Source organism: Centropristis striata, chromosome 1 (genome assembly GCF_030273125.1).
Source record: "Centropristis striata isolate RG_2023a ecotype Rhode Island chromosome 1, C.striata_1.0, whole genome shotgun sequence".
NCBI classification, from domain to species: Eukaryota; Metazoa; Chordata; class Actinopteri; order Perciformes; family Serranidae; genus Centropristis; species Centropristis striata.
In genome coordinates, this window is record NC_081517.1 from 13,493,310 (window position 1) to 13,506,443 (window position 13,134).

At 35.1% G+C, this 13,134-nt stretch overlaps 1 protein-coding gene across 1 annotated transcript; it reads right to left on the reverse strand.

Annotated features, from left to right (window-relative positions):
• Window positions 1-402: 402 nt before the first annotated feature.
• Window positions 403-12,884, reverse strand: LOC131969639 (small integral membrane protein 28-like). The gene is made up of 3 exons (XM_059330742.1): window positions 12,802-12,884; window positions 5,379-5,658; window positions 403-2,043 (listed from the first exon to the last, which is right to left on the reverse strand). Exons 2-3 carry the CDS (start codon window positions 5,475-5,477, stop codon window positions 1,627-1,629), a joined length of 516 nt encoding a protein of 171 aa, XP_059186725.1. The 5' UTR covers window positions 5,478-5,658; window positions 12,802-12,884; the 3' UTR covers window positions 403-1,626.
• Window positions 12,885-13,134: the final 250 nt, after the last annotated feature.

Genomic DNA, 13,134 nt, shown 5'->3' on the forward strand with positions numbered 1-13,134 from the left:
CAGACATGTCTTCCTTGTTTTACATTTTGAATCATAGGGGGTGAGAGTTTTATAAAGGCTAAAAACATCATGATGGAGTATATGAAGGTGATTCCCATACTCAATCATGTCTGATACGTTGTTGCAGCAGTTTTTAGGTTGATTCCATTTCTTCAACACATTTGGTGTTAAATTTGACCATTTTTGACCACTCAAGATCTGATGAAAATGGTCAAAAATCCCTTAAAAGTCCTACATTAAGACACCAAAATCTTTGGAACACCACAGAAAAATCCATGCTGTGATTTAGTTTAAAAAACCCATGGACACGTTGGAGATTTCGGTATTTTAGGCAAACAACACAGTTATTTATATTAATTTAAAAAATTTAGAAATGTATGAAATAACAGTAAAAAGCAGGACTTCTTTCAAAGTGCATTTATTGATGTTTGGACAGTAAAGGGCAAAACAAGCAAACACACAGACACATCCAGCAGATCAGAGTGACGTTATCATCCGGACTGGGAGTCGTGTTTCTGTCCAACATACAGATCTTGTTTGGTCTCCAACTCCAGAGAAAAATGCCCGTCTTCACCAGCTGGTCTCTAACTGTGTCTGTCGGCTGTTTGGTGTTGAGCAGGTTGTGTACGGTTTGTTACAGCAACTGGAAACAAGGTTAATGAGTGGACCAGTCGCCAGCAAAGATGTTAGCTTTGGACAATTCTGCAAACCACAGTTAATCTGTAACATTTGGTTGGTCAAGTTGGTCTTCCATCCGAGGTGACCCAGAACTGGGATTAAAAACACATTTTCTTGAAGTAATTGCCAAAAATAACACTATTTATTGTAGAAAGAAACTGTAAAAACAGGCATTTTCAACGGAATTTGAACTTTCTGAAAGTCTTTAGAGTCAGAATGAACTCTGTGAGACTAAAACAAAGCTTAAAATGTTGATATTTCTTCCATATTTTCTTCAAGACTTCCTTAAAATGTTAATATTCAGCCACAGGTTAGAAAAATATGTTTTCTATAAATGGTCACTCAAAATACACAGCTAACTGTCAAAAGAAAATATAAAAACTGGCATTATTGTCTGAATTACAACGTTCCGATGGTCTTTGATCAGATCATAACTTATGAAAGTGACCAAAATGAAGCTTAAAATGTTGATATTTGTGTCAGAATCTCTCTTTTCTCCATGTGTCATTTAAAATAAAGCGTTTGCACTAACCAGATCCTGTTAAAAACATTAAATTCTGCTCCTCAGAGACACTGTGAAGACATCATTGGTTCTGCTGAGGTGCAACCAATATTCACTGAAAATCTGTTTACACAGAGCCAAGAGGAGAGGTTAGGAGAGGCTGGAAACATCCCGCCAATGGATGGTGCAATTTAGATTCAACGTATCTGTGGTTTGCAGAAATGTCAACAATTATTCCGATGACTGGGTTGTAATGAGAGCAGTTGGATTGAACCAGACAGTAAATGTGTTGTAAAACCAAAACTATGAGCTAAAAGAGGCTAAAAAGCTGTGTAGAGCTGCAGAGATGAGACATTATTACATACAGTGAGTTCACAGACAACAGAGTTATAAAAACACCAAATATTGGAGTCATAATGTCTTTTTACAGCAGCGTTCACGCCTCTTCACACAAATCTACCGCTGGCCTTGAGCTCCGGACACAGCTTGGCCTCCAGGTCTTCAATCTTTATTGACTCCACATCCTTGGAGCTGGAGAGGCTGGCAGCGCGGGTGATCTTAGTGAGCGTCTCCTCGTAGGGCGGAGGCAGGTAAACCATGACGAAGACTCCGTCCGAGCCATCGGAGCTGGTGCTGGTGTGGCGCTCTGCGTTCCGGGTCAGCGAGGAGAGGAACTCGGCACTGCCTTCTGCGTCCTCCAGGTCCAGAGCGATGATGTTGGCCAGGCTCAGTTTGCTGCGGGAACACCGGCGGTAAACCAGACCGGCGAGGAGAGCCAGCAGGAGGACAGAGGCCACGGGGACGACCACGTAGAGCACCAGCTCCATCTTCCCATCCTCGACCAACTCATTCCAGTTGTGGCCCTGGAGATCAACAAGGAAGAGTCCAATTAACCCTCGGAACAGCACTATAAAACTCTCAATTAAGTTTTATAAAGGCCTGTAGGTTGAACTTCATGAGGGCGTTTTATGTTAATTGAAGTATACACAGCTTTGATTTCTCCTCTGTTAGCTTTCACTCCTTTCCAGCTGATTCTTGGTGCTCTACTGAGGGACCACCTAACGTTGCTAAGGGTGATCTGAGACGCTGGGGTGATTATCAAAATGATCAAAAACACTCCATTCAAAACGACCAGTAAATACTATGAACAATATGTACACAGCAAAGTGCCTTGTGCAAGCTGTATAAACAGCCTCGTAGAAATATTTTATTTTATTTCTTTTTTTCGCAATAAGGGCAAAAACTGTTTGCAGACCATTGTAGAAGGTGTGGAGGATGCAGGTGAGGATCATTCTGCAGGTTCACAGAACTACAGGACACGCCCACCACACGATACGCTCTCTTAGCTGTCGCAGTTTAGTTACGTTTAGGCACCAAAACTGCCCATCAGAATCTCTTTATTCTACATGTGTCATTTAAAATAAAGCGTTTGCACTAACCAGATCCTGTTAAAAACATTAAATTCTGCTCCTCAAAGACACTGTGAAGACATGATTGATTCTGCTGAGACCAACGGTCACGTGAGAAATATTTACTGAAAATCTGTTTACACAGAGCAGAGAGGAGAGGACAGGAGAGGCTGTTTACACAGAGCAGAGAGGAGAGGACAGGAGAGGCTGTTTACACAGAGCAGAGAGGAGGATATACATAGGTATATATTTTATATATATATATATATATATATAGTGTTTATGATATATCTTTTTTGTTATTTTGTTCTTTTATTGTCTTTTTTGGTCATTTTACATCTTGTTTTGGTCATTTTACGTCTTTTGGTCTTTTGTTGGTAATTTTGTGTATTTTTTTTGTCATTTTGTATCTTTTTTTTAATATTTTTATATTTTATATTTTTATATTTTTATTTTTGTGAGTTTTTGGTAATTCTGTCTTTTTTCTTTTTTTTTTTTTTTACAACATTTGTGTTGTAAAAAAATATTTATAGTAGTAATAGTTTATGTATTGATTCCATTTCATTCACTTCAATTTTCTTTTTTTCCTGATATCTGTCATTCTAACTGTGTTATTCTGCACTAAGACATGTTTGAGTTGTTCCGATTGTGCTGATTCCATTGAGCTGCAGGACTTATTGATTTATATAGATTTTATATATTGCAGTAAAATACAAGGACACAGTGAATAAAACGAGCATAAAAAACACCCTAAAACATCTTGTTAGGGTTCAGAGGGTTAAAAACTAGATTCTGTGAAAAAACAGCTCAATCATTCAGTCCAGATTGAACCTTTCTACCAAATCTTTTTAATGGTTTTCAGAGTGATCCTCTGTGTGAATGAACAGCTGTAAATCTGTGTTTGATCCAGACGAGGATCCAGCTGTGACAGGACGACATGTGGCCGTGCTGCTGCTGCTGAGGTCTGCTCACAGCGTCCCAAATTCACCCAGTCTCAGTTTTTCTAGCAATTAGTTAATGCTGCCTGGATGACCCAGCACCCTGCAGACTCCTGGACAGTTTTAATTCTCAATCTGTTTGAGTGTCACTCGGCTGTCCTCAGCACAAAGTGTTTGCTGTCATCAAAGTCTGACACTTCATGTGAGGCTTTAAGGGCTCTGAGGAGGAAGTTTCCAGTTCTCCAACCTACTACTTCTGGCTTTTCATTAAGCACTTTTATCGTTTGCTGATTAGAGGCATTTTAGAAGGATTTTTCATCTGCAACTGGCCTCATCAACAAAGCATTACATTAAGACCTTCACACCTGTCTATGTGCATGAAATTTACACACATTTACTGGGACTATACATCTCTGTTCAATGCATGTCATTTATTTCATTTTTTTTTTATTTAATTTGGGACAGTAGGGACAATGCAATTTGACACAGTTCCAATGCAAAAGCATGCCAATGATATGCTGCACACAGAGTTTATAGGAATTCTCAACTCGTGTCCTTTATTATTGGGCTTTTACATGGACAGTTTAGTTCTTTTTAAACTGCACAGCTCATTCATTTTAATAAAAGGCCAATTTCTCAAAATTGTTCCCACAACTGGCAACCATTACTGCATGCTGAGCCCTGCATTATGCACATTATAAGTCCATTTTCAAGTCATAAACCAAGATATTTGTAGGTACTTATTCTTAATAATTAATTAATAAATGCATCTTCTGCAGGATCATCTACCTCAGATCAGAGCATAAAATGTTCATATATTTGGTCTTTTTTAATTTAGAGACAGTTTCAATCTTAACAATGAAAGCTGCAGTGAAAAACATCCTGGAAAATGGAAAAAGTCCAGTAAAGTATGAACACTTTTTTGAGCAAATGTATTTAGTTTTTGCAAAAACTTTTTTCAACATGCAGGTGGGACATAATTTAAAAAGGAAAACACACACAAACAATACAGATCACAAAGATTATGAAATCAGCATCGTGTAGTGTCAATAAAGCCGAGAAACAAGCAGAAACACGTGAAGGAGACCTTTTTCCCAGCGGAGTTCTCAATATGTGAGGGGGATTTAAATGTATAATTCTTCAGAAGTAAAGTAGAAACAAATAGATGGATAATATTGAAAGTACGAGGGAACATTTCCAGTGGTGGAAAAAGTATTCAGATCCCCTACTTCAGTACTAATACCACACTGTGAAATTCAAAACTAAAAAAAAAAAAAAAAAAGTACAAAAGCATCAAAATGTACTTCAAGTATCAAAAGTAATAGTACTCTTATGCAGAATGTTTTTATATATTCTAAACATAATATAAGATTATTTGTATTGATGCATTTATGCAAGCAGCATTTTAATTTTCTTAAGGTAAGGCTCATTTTAACTACTTAATATACTGTTATGAGGTTTAATCATTTTAATGTAATAATGTTTTTTATGTTAAATCTCGACCTGAAAAGTAACTAAAGCTGACAGCTACATGTGGTGGAGTAGAAGGATAAAGTTACATAAAATAGAAATAGTCAAATAAAGTACCTCAAAATTGTACTTAAATGCAGTACTTATAAATATATAAATGTAATTAGTTACATTCCACTATGACACATTTTAAACATTTAGAATAAAATAAAATAATTTAGTGCAAAGCATGCACTAAGATTCATCTGGAGAGTTATTTAGCCTCAGTAAAACCCCGGAAACAAGCAGAAACACTGAATTTTTCCCTGTTATTTTAAATCCACATACTTTGGGGTAAATTTTAAAGCATGAGGAGGAGAATATATGTTCAGATTTACATACCTGCTTCTCCTGTGTTGGAGGTGGACCTGTCACCCAGTCGTACGAGCCTCTGCCTGCTGGTCCGAACCTCATCCAGCTGCTCTCCAGAAGTACTCGCATGGTGCTCAGGTGACCGACGGAGGTGACGGAGGTGACAGAGGTGACAGTGGACGGAGGAAAGTGTGTTTGTAGAGTAAATAGATGCTGATCAACTAAAGCATCCAGTTGTTAGTTCAGTGGAGTAAACAGAGCAGAGAGCAGAGGAGGGGAGGGTTGTTGGACCAGGGGGGCTGATGGGGACCTGATGGGAGGAGCACCAGTTAAGAAGCTGCTCACATGGCGACACATGCAGCAGAGCAACAGGATTCAGGCCAATGATGAGATTTAGAGCCGTGCAGCTGCCCTATATCATGGAGTGCGTGTGTGTGTGTGTGCGTGGGTCCAGTTTGTGTGCCAGTAAAGCTTGGTGACAGAAAAAGGCGGGGGATCAAACCTCAGGCACGTGGAACACAATGGAGAAAAAAACACACCGATTGTAGAATTACACAGCTGTTACGTGTGTGTGTGTGTGTGTGTGTGTGTGTGTGTGTGTGTGTGTTTGTGTGTGCCTTCCCTGTTTGACTCTCTGCAGGCTCACTCAGAGGGTGAAACCATGGCAGCGTTTTATTTTGCACAAACCTGAAAGTTATTACTAATAAATTAATGCTATTTTAATTATTAAAAAGTTATTAAATTATTAAAAAGGTAAAACAGCAAATCATCACATTTGAGAAGCTCGAACTATAACATTTTTTGACATAAAAAATGCCTTCAACCATCAAAATAGTTAATTTTCTGTCAACTCTTTGTTTCAGCTGCACTTGTATTAACTGTTATTAATTGTTAATTTCTAACAAAACATAATTTTTTTTTCTCAACTTTTCTGTTATTTTGTGTGCAAAATTCTGGTAAATAACAACAATAATAAACTACTTATTTACGGCCTTTAAAAACAACATGCAGCTTAGAGTAATTTAATTTTTAATTATGCCTACTACATTTCTAAATAAAAATGTAATTATTTAATTAGACTGAGAAATATTACATTTTGGTGATGACATTTCAAGGGATGATGATGTTGAGATAATCACCATGAATGTCTGACATTTTGTCTAATGAATACTTAAAATTTAAAAATGAGAATTTTCTGGCCGGTATTTGATGGTTCAACTTACCACTACAGCTTTTGAATTAATTAATTAATTAATTAATTTTTAAAAATGTTTTATTGATTTTATTGATTGACTGTTTTATTTATGATGTTTTATTATTAAATAAACAAACAAATAAATATGTAAATAAATAAAAACACAAGGAGCAATAACAATAAAATAATAAAAGCCTAAGGTCTAATAAATACTTAAAATGTAGATTTAAAAAAAATAATTTCTGGCTGGTATTTGATGGTTCAGCTAACTAGTACAGCTATTTTATTTATTTATTTTATTATTTATTTATTATTTTTATTATATACTGCTTTATTTATATTTGTACAGCCCTTTGGTCACCTGAGGTTGTTTTCAACGTGCTACAGAAATAAAGTTTGACTTGACTACAGCTAAGAAACTTTGCATTGACCCTGTGAAATAAATAAATAAATAAATAAATAAATAAAACACAAGGAGCAAGAACAATAAAATAATAAAATCCCAAAGAAATAAATGCAAACAATATTATTTTTTTAAAAGTTGGTAAAAGTAAAAATACATTTAAATTCATTATTAAAATTGGATAATATATGTAATATTACTTATATTATTTCAAAAAATGAGAGGTATAAAAGAAAAAAATTAAATGGTGTGTGTGTGCATGTGTGCGTGTATGCGCGCGTGTGTGTGTGTGTGTGCGTGTGCGTCTGTGTGTGTGAGCTGGTGGCGTGCAGCCTGCATACATTAATCCTCGCTGAAATATTGCATGAGAGAGAAAAATACCTGAAAAGGATTTTTGATTAAAAATCTATAGGAGGATTAGACAAGAGATTATCTGCACATTGTTATGGAAGGTGATTTCTGACGAGCTGACTGGCTTTTAATCACTCAGATTGATTCGTTAGAATCAGGAAGGTGCTGTCTCACTTCTCTCTATTATATATATTTTTTTAATCATATTTTATATTCTTGTTCATACATTGTTTTATGACAAATGATTTTGGCCATTTCAGTGTCATGTTGCTTTGAAAAGTGAGTAAATTATTTCAAATTAAGACAAAACCCCCCACAATATTAGAAAAAAAAGTAATACTGTATATAAAATAAATAAATAAAATAAAAAACACTGAGGAATGAAGATCCCAAAATAAATAAATGCCACAATAAATATGTTTATAGTTCATTAAATGTTCCAAAGGTTAGAGGTACAGGTTAAAAATAAATGTTTTTAAAAAATTTTACCTTTTAGAAATGTATTTCATTTTTTCTTTACTTTCCTATTTAAAATTTGCTTTTAACATTCATTTTTGCATGTTTTATTTATTAAATTTAACTTTTTTGTAAAATGTGATTTCAATTAAATTAATTCAGATCTTAATATATTAATTTATTTTTCTTATATTTTCCTCATATTTATTTCATTATTATTTTAAAAAAAATTTGACATTACATTTATCTCTGTCACATTTTATTTATTAATTAATTATACATTTCCTAAAAATGTTTTTGGTATATGGCATGGTAAATACATCTTAGTCATTTATTTATTCATTTACAGTAAAACTGTATGAAGGAATTCAAAGGCATTTTTTAATATCATTTACACTTTAAACGACTGTTTCCACTGTCAACAAATAACTTTTGCAGACACATAGATCCAATATGTAACAGTAAATTATCATACAATGGCAAAGGCATTATGGTATATTTATTTAAAATAATTTGTATAGCTTTATTTGAACAGTATTTAGTGTCTGACACCAGGATCAGATGAGAGAATCGTGTTTAAAGCCTCCGTTAAAGACCTGATGAAGTCTGTTACTGCACACAGATTTTATAAATCAGCAGATTCTTAAACTCACTCTGGTCTAAATCCTCAACATGACTTCAATCAAAGGATTTAAAGAAGCCGTCAGACGACTGCTGCTGCTGCTGAGGATGAGTTGAGTTGAGTTTGTCGACTGTCAGACTTAATAGGCCAGAAGAGACTTGATAAAAACAATTAAAATACTCTAAAAATGCTAACATATACAGCACTTAGCAAATGTATTAGAGCAGCAGTTTGTGCCTCAGCTTTATGTTCCTGTCATGGTTAATACAGCAGTATGTCGAAGCTCTTTAACCTAAATGATATTTTTTAATGCTAATATATAATTATTATTGATATACATGAGTTTTTAAATTTACTGTTTTACAAAAATGTTTACTGTTTTACAAAAAAAAACCCTGTAAAATAGTAAAGCACATCATTATTTCTGGATTAAGAGTCAAATTATAGTGAAAAATGAAAAATGAGTTTTAGTGGTTGAATTTTCTGCTTGTTCCATTCTGACTTTGGCTCGAATCTGGCTGTGAAAAGGTGACTTCAGTTTGTTATTTGCAAAATAAATAACAAAAGCATTTTAGTTTCAACAAGCTTTTGAAAGATTTCTAAATGATTTATGTTTTCTCGTTTTTTATGACAGCTGGTCTAATAAATAAATATATACATATTCAATGTAAATTTGGGGCACATGGAGAGTTTTTAATAAAATCTGAATTTGCTCTGGATACCTTTTAATTGAAAACATTATATTGATGACCGTTCGGTTGCTCCTGAAATGGATTTGATTCAGCAACACAGTTTTTCTTTTAATTTAATAATCAATCAAGGTCAATCCTCTGCTTTCATCAGATGGAATAACTGGGCAGATGGATTATTGCTGAACACTTTTCTGTCTGAGTAATCAAGAAAAACAAGCATGTTAACTCGCTGACAGCGAGGTCACAGATAAAGTCTCTCTGACGGCGATCAGCCTGTCTGGTTCTGCTCTGTGGCCCAAAATAAACTGAGTCAGCATTACCGTAGCCAGAAAATAATTCATTAGAATCAGGAAGGTGCTGACTCATCTGTCTTTATTATTTATTTTTAAATCAAATATTATATTTATTTTTATACATTGTTGACTGATGATTTTGGTCATTTTGATGTCATTTTGCCCGGAAAGTTAGTTAGTAGTAGTAGTTAGTAAAATATTTTTAAATTAAGACAAAAAAAAAAAAAAAAAAAAAATAGTGATATTGTATTCAAAACAAAAATATGGAAGAATTAAACTGCCAAAATAAATAAATAAATAACTCAATAAATACATTTATAGGCCAATAAACGTACCAAAAATAATGTTAAAAATAAATGTCTGCATTTATAATTTGATATTTCTGTTTTGAATTTGCTTTTTATTTTTTATATTATTATGTATTTACTTACCTATTTAAGTTTTGCTTAAATGTTTTGTTTCTTTTATTTATTTTTAAAATGTATTTAAATAATTTTTTGCAATTTGCAAAAAATTTTGCAACTTTTTAAAATTTGTTTTATTTTCCTCTCATTTATTTTAATATAGATTTTTTAAAAATACATTACATTTATTTATGTCACATTTTATTTTTTTTTATTTATCAAATTAAATTTTTATTCATCCTTTCTGTCGCGAGAAAAATACAAATAACTGGGTGTTTTTATTTTGTTTTCAGGTTTTATATATTCATTCTCAATCAGTGGTCAGCAATTAGAAATCTTGTTTTAATTTCAAATTAGATAATCAGCAGCAAAACTTTTGCTCACGTCTTCATTTGCTCCTGTTGTTGGACGTTCAGCTATAGCTATTTATTTGTTTATTTTTAGTATAGTTTTTAATTAGGTTTTATAATAATAATATAATAATAAAAAGAAGAAGAAGAAGAAGAAGAATTTTATAATTATTATTATTCATTCTTTTTTAATACATTTATTTACTTAGTAAATATTTTTACTAATTATTAATTTAATTGAATCAATATTTGATCTATTTAACTATGTATTGTATTCTATTTTAGATAGCGTTTCCTCACTGTAAATGGATGAGATCTGAGATGGTGTAACGCAGGTTTTGCCGAACATTAACTAATTTATCGTCTCACTTAGGAATTTACTTCCATTTACTTTCGAGTCGTGGGTAAAAAGAAATGAGGACCAGTTCACGATTCAAAAACCACCTTCACATCACCTTTTACCCAGAAGACCAAAAGTAATTCCACAACAAAATAAACTAATTCCAAATTAAATAAACAATCGTTAGGCTAAATTATCAAAGGTCAGTACATTTCCCAAATCACTAATATTATTTAAGTCAATTGAAAATAAGAAAATTGGCCTACTAAATAAAAATAATTGTGAAACTAAATAAATCTTATATTACAATAACGTTTCCTCAGTTGTTGTTTTTTTACAGTGCAAGATTTTAATGGAAAAGAATAACAAATAACAAATAAAGTTTGATGGATTGACTGATTCTGCTGCCTACTTTGGTTGTAACAGTGGTTCTCTGAGTTCTGGCTGAACCAGTCTCCGTTCTCGTCTGACCTCTGTCATCAACAAGCATCAAACATCTGGATATTTCCTCTGTAAACCCTACAGATGTTGTTAGATCAGCAGAACAACAATCATGCCACGTTCAAAGTCACTTAAATCACTTTCCTTCCCCATTCTGATGCTCGCTTTGACCTTCAGCAGCTCGTCTTCATCATGTCTACATGTCTAAATGCATTCAGCTGCTGCCATGATTGGCTGACTAAATATTTGTGTTAACAAGCAGTTGGGTGTACCTAATAAAGTGGCCAGTGTGTATATATTTATACATGTAGAGGAGGTGCCAGGCTGCTCAAGAAGCAGCATCGTTCATGCATTTGCTTGCAGCAGCTGTATCCTAAACTGTCTTCTCTCTGTTAATTAAACGAATAGCACCGAGTGCATCAGTCACTGTGCAGTGGAACGATCCTGATCAAACTCTGACATGTCTACAATCCAGCTGTGAGGTCCAACATCTGTCTGGAGTCGACCCAGCGGGATGCTCGCTGCTCCGGGTGGGTGAGGGGGGTTGGTGGTTGGTGGGATTTGTCCCTGCAGGATTACTGGCCGCGGCGTGCAGACAGCAGCTGTAATTACTCCTCACGTGGCGAGCTGAGTGGGCAGAAATATGAGAGCCGGGTCCGAGGGTACAGAGGAGGATCATGGGTAAAGAGTCAGACCTGTCATGACACTGATGGTGCTCTCAGTAATCCCACGGCCCGGCATCACAGCACGACGGTCTACATTCTGCACCAACTGTTCACACACACATCTTTACTACACTGACCACACTGTGAAATGACTCCACTACAAGGAAAAGTGCTGCATTTAAACCTTACTAAGAAAAACAAAGAATTAAAGTCGCAATTACTGTAATCATGCATTCGAGAATTTTGTAGCTGCAACCAAAAGACATGCATTAAAAATTTTATTCTGCTCCTCAGAGACACTGTGAAGACATGATTGATTCTGCTGAGACCAACGGTCACGTGACAAATATTCACTGAAATCTGTTTACACAGAGCGGAGAGGCTGTTTACACAGAGCAGAGAGGAGAGGACAGGAGAGGCTGTTTAGACAGAGCAGAGAGGAGAGGACAGGAGAGGCTGTTTACACAGAGCAGAGAGGAGAGGACAGGAGAGGCTGTTTACACAGAGCAGAGAGGAGAGGACAGGAGAGGCTGGAAACATGACAATACTGAAAATATGTGAAGGAAACTGTTTTTGGTCATATAAAATTTTGTGGGGGGGCTGGTATTTTTTGTGTTTTTTTGGTCTCGTTGTGTCTTCTTTGATATAAGATTTTTTGGTTTGTTTTTTTAACTTTGATTGGCATTTGTGGCAATTTTACGTCTTTTTCATGGTAATTTTGTCCTTTTAACACTTGTGACATTCATGGGCACTTGGCAAAGTGTTTATATATGTATGTGTGTGTGTGTGTGTGTGTGTGTGTGTGTGTTCCATTTTATTCACTTCCACTCTGCTTTCTGTCATTCTAGAGTTGCAGGACTTTTTTATTTATATAGATTTTATATATTGCAGTGAAATACAAGGACACAGAGAGGAAAATGTTAAAAGAACAACAACAACAAAAGCCCTGAAACTGCTCCTTGTGGTGCAAAGAGTTAAATCCAGGATAACTTCAGTCAAAGCTCCCAGCAGCTCAACAACAGGAGACTGAACAAACTCGAAATGCTAAAAAGGGAGAAAGTTCTGCAGCTCTGTCCCTCAGCAACAGCAGCTAAAACAGCTTCAGCTACAGGTAAACCAAACATCCATAACAACACCAACCACCGCACAGCGAGGAGTTAAACCAGCTGGGCGTCACTGTGAGTCCAGTCCATCAGCAGCAGACTGTTAAAAAAACGTGATCATCAATCACACAAACTCACCGTCTGAACGTCCCGCGTGTGTGTCTGCAGCGTCCTGCGTCACAGCCGCACGTTAGAGAAGCAGAGGTCACGTCACAGGGTCACCTTTCACCTGCCGCAGGGCATGTGACGTAGACGAACGTCACATGATGGCAACCAGGCCATTTAATTTACATTTTATTTCTAGATTCTTTCTTTATATGAGCCACTGGCAGGTCTTCACAAAAGAAATACTGAATAAGTAAATAAATGAATTAAAATAAAATAAATCGCAGGTGAAAGGTCATCATGTGCTATCCGATTTTTTTAATTTTAATTTTAATGTAAACTAATGTGACATGATGACAGCCTTGT